This window comes from Schistocerca nitens, chromosome 2 (assembly GCF_023898315.1).
Source record: "Schistocerca nitens isolate TAMUIC-IGC-003100 chromosome 2, iqSchNite1.1, whole genome shotgun sequence".
Classification (NCBI taxonomy): Eukaryota; Metazoa; Arthropoda; class Insecta; order Orthoptera; family Acrididae; genus Schistocerca; species Schistocerca nitens.
The window spans coordinates 124,675,354-124,678,679 of record NC_064615.1 but is presented as its reverse complement, the minus strand read 5'-3'; the positions used below and the strand labels follow the sequence as shown (position 1 = coordinate 124,678,679).

The following is a 3,326-nucleotide window of genomic DNA, read 5'->3' as shown; positions in this document are numbered from 1 at the left end:
AGCAACGCTAGCCACTAGATCACGAGCTGCGGACTTCCAATAGACGGTAACAGAACGGCAGGCGACGTCAACGTCAAATGGTCGTATGTTCACAATAGGCGGATCATCAACATGTCATTTCTCTTAACCCAATACTGAAAATGGTGTAATGAAATACCATATGTCATTATAGTGTCAGAATTAAGGAACAGCTAATGCTAAAGATTATTAACAGCGAAAGTGAACTTCATAGTGGATGTTCTTGATAAAGTTTGTGTGGTAGACTGCTGAAAAGTGAAACAACAAGGAAAGTGTCATTCAATTAATTCAAGAAATCGACATGTATTTGCTATCAAAACTATGTACATACAAATACATCAGACAGTATTTGCAAGGCAATACGTTACATTTATCTTATCCATTCTGTTTCCAAGTTTAAATAATGTGGAAACAACTACCCTTCATTTTTCTTCTTCAATAGAGTTGATTTATTCAGTGTTGAAGAAAGGTTACTTGATAAAATTTACTTATCAATTTATGTTCTTATTCATGCACAGCGTAGGATTCTTCTCTGTGCAGATACTGTAAAACTTCTCTTTCGCTATCAGGTACCTGGCCTCCTTTTGTGGAAGAGCATTCAAGGCCAAATCACACTGGCCATCGCGTCACGTCACTTTCCGTCCCGTCAAAACATTCTGCAATGCATTTAAATGGCGACATCCGTCCCGTCACAGCAGAGCACCGCCACAGTTTCTCAGGAAGAAAGTTTTAACGGTCATCTGTCCGTTACTGACCAAGTGACCCCCAAGCTCATTTCCTCCCTATATACAGTTACGCGCAGATATTCCTATCTACTTTCATCGTGTTTTTCTTGGTTTATATAAACTGTTTGTTGTTCGTTATTTGATATAAATTGTTTAGTTTCGTTATTTCTTTCTTAAAATTTATAATAAACAAAGAAAGATTAACTGAAGCATTGAGGTAGCAGTCTAAATTGTATGATACAAGTGTACTAAATTACTCACCCTCTACTGCATTTATAAAGTGGGTTCTTATAGATATTGGTGTCTTATTTCGTATTGTACAACGAAATGGATTGTAATGTGGGTGCAACTTGTTATGAAAAAAGTATAGTGGATATAAACAGATTGATTAGTAGGTAGACTTTATTTTAAAGTTGTCATGCATTTGTAGTGTTCCATAAAGAAATGAACTGAAATCTTCAGACACTGAAAAAAGTTTGTTTAAATATATGTAGCGTGATGTGACGTGACGGGACGACCAGTGTGGATAGCACCTTTTGAAATGCTTTGCAGAATGTTTTGACGGGACGCGACGTGACGGAAAGTGGGAATTGGCCTCTAGCAGACGCGCCACCGTCCCCTCGTCGTCAACGTCAAAGTTTTCTTTCCAGTAAACGTTGACGCCCGTTTCCGCTCTGTCGACGTCATTTTAAATAGATTGTAGATTATTTGACATTCCGTGCCTTCAAGTGTGAATCGACTTTGTGTGTAGAGTGTTTGACCAACGATCAAATGGAAAGTCTTCAGCGGAAATTGAACCTCTTTGAAATGAAGAAGTGGGAATTGTGACGAACGGGCTTCCTCTTGCACATGTGCTTGTTCTCGTAAGGAGCTAAGGCCTGTTTGGCGACTTGCACTTTAAATTAGGTAGCAAAGGAGATACTAAGGACATCATGTCTAACAAGTCTGAATTAGCGTGCATCTACTCTGCCTTGATTCTCGTTGACGATGAGGTCGCAGTAACTGTAAGTAAATTCTAACTGCGTAACGTTGTTTGATTCTCAGTGACATTGGTTAAAATATAAAATATTTGTTTAAGGGCGAGAAAATCCAGACTATTCTGAAGGCAGCAGCAGTGGATGTTGATCCGTACTGGCCAGGATTGTTTGCAAAGGCACTGGAAGGAATTAATGTAAAAGATTTAATCACAAACGTGGGTGCTGGCGTTGGAGCTGGTCCCGCTGTTGGAGCAGGTGAGTGTTGCTTCTTGGTAGTCATTTTTTCTTTGTGTAGTAGTAGTAGTAGTAGTATTTGTTTGTAACTTAATTACTTGTCAACATTAGGCAAGTCCACGACATGCTCAGATGCGAATTGTGTTGGTATATGCAATTGAGTACTTAACATTAAGACGTTAGGGCCTCACTAGTAGTATTTCTTCCCATTAGCACAATTTTGCACTCTCCAGGGGGAAATGAATTTATGCCGAAGTTACGAACGTTATATTAAATCTGGGTTTGGCATTAACAATTAAACGCTCGACGAGATATATAAGCTAGTAAGACATAGGCTGTGTATTAGTTGTATTTGCATTATTATACCTAACGTAGTTCATGGATTTTTTCATCAAAGAGGAAATGCAGGGAAATGCTAGCATGTTCATTGAAGTTTTGAGAGTTGCTGGACTATTTGCGTAGTGTGCTTTCCAGCAGTAGTCAAAACTTTATTTCTAAGTTTCTTATGGCGGTTTTGAAACGTTATTAAGACAACTTACTATGAAACTTTGGTTTTTACAGCCCCAGCTGCTGCCGGTGCTGCTCCAGAGGCTGCGCCAGCTGAAAAGAAGGAAGAAGCCAAAAAGAAAGAAGAATCGGAGGAATCTGATGATGACATGGGTTTTGGTGAGTTTCTTCATAAATTGAATATGGCCCTGTACAGATTTGTAGGTTATGATAATCAGAATAACGTGTTGTTGGTTGGGTATTATGTACTTAAAAGAATGTTTAATGACAGCAAGTTTCTGCAGCTATCTCACAAACTTACAAACTTCATGTTGATAGTCATTGTAAAATGTTACTTTCAGTTGTAGTTGGCAAAGGACGAGTAATTATAAATGTAGTGAAAATGTGTATCTAATTTGTGATTGAGAGATAATAAGTTTAAATCTGGAAATATACATTTAGATTTGAGATGATTAGCTGTATTAGCTTCTGATGCAAGTGAAGATAAAAATTCTATGATGCATTTGCAGTACAATTACTAATTTTCAGTGGCTGATTTCGAAATCCTAATTCTGAATCTTTTGTTTCAGGTCTCTTCGATTAAGTTGTTTCATTCCACATGGAGTTGTACAGTTTTATTGTACATTAATTGAATAAAGTTTTCTAATCAATTTTGTACTATCTTTCATTGTGAAGCTTTCCTGAAATACGTTTTTGAGATTTGGACTGTAGCACAGACAAACAAAAAAAACCGAAGTGGTATTTAAATGAGTGTTTTGTAGTATCCTGATCTTGTTGCAGGGGGATATTATTTTGAGTACTTTGAGATTGTGGAGAAAAGTAGATTGGATTTTTAGAGGAATGGTGGTTCTATTACAGTGCTCGC

The 3,326-nt window shown here is 37.6% G+C and overlaps 1 protein-coding gene across 1 annotated transcript; it reads left to right on the top strand.

The window, feature by feature from the left end:
- Positions 1-1,553: 1,553 nt before the first annotated feature.
- On the top strand, positions 1,554-3,111 carry LOC126235817 (60S acidic ribosomal protein P1). The gene is made up of 4 exons (XM_049944664.1): positions 1,554-1,747; positions 1,822-1,975; positions 2,516-2,620; positions 3,031-3,111. Exons 1-4 carry the CDS (start codon positions 1,676-1,678, stop codon positions 3,042-3,044), a joined length of 345 nt encoding a protein of 114 aa, XP_049800621.1. The 5' UTR covers positions 1,554-1,675; the 3' UTR covers positions 3,045-3,111.
- The last annotated feature ends 215 nt before the right edge of the window (positions 3,112-3,326 follow it).

Bases quoted from the DNA above. Each gene is read 5' to 3' on its own strand.
- LOC126235817 (XM_049944664.1), top strand. From the start codon at position 1,676: ATGTCTAACAAGTCTGAATTAGCGTGCATCTACTCTGCCTTGATTCTC. The intron at 1,748-1,821 runs GTAAGTAAATTC...TATTTGTTTAAG, and splicing joins ACGATGAGGTCGCAGTAACT to GGCGAGAAAATCCAGACTAT. The intron at 1,976-2,515 runs GTGAGTGTTGCT...TGGTTTTTACAG, and splicing joins TGGTCCCGCTGTTGGAGCAG to CCCCAGCTGCTGCCGGTGCT.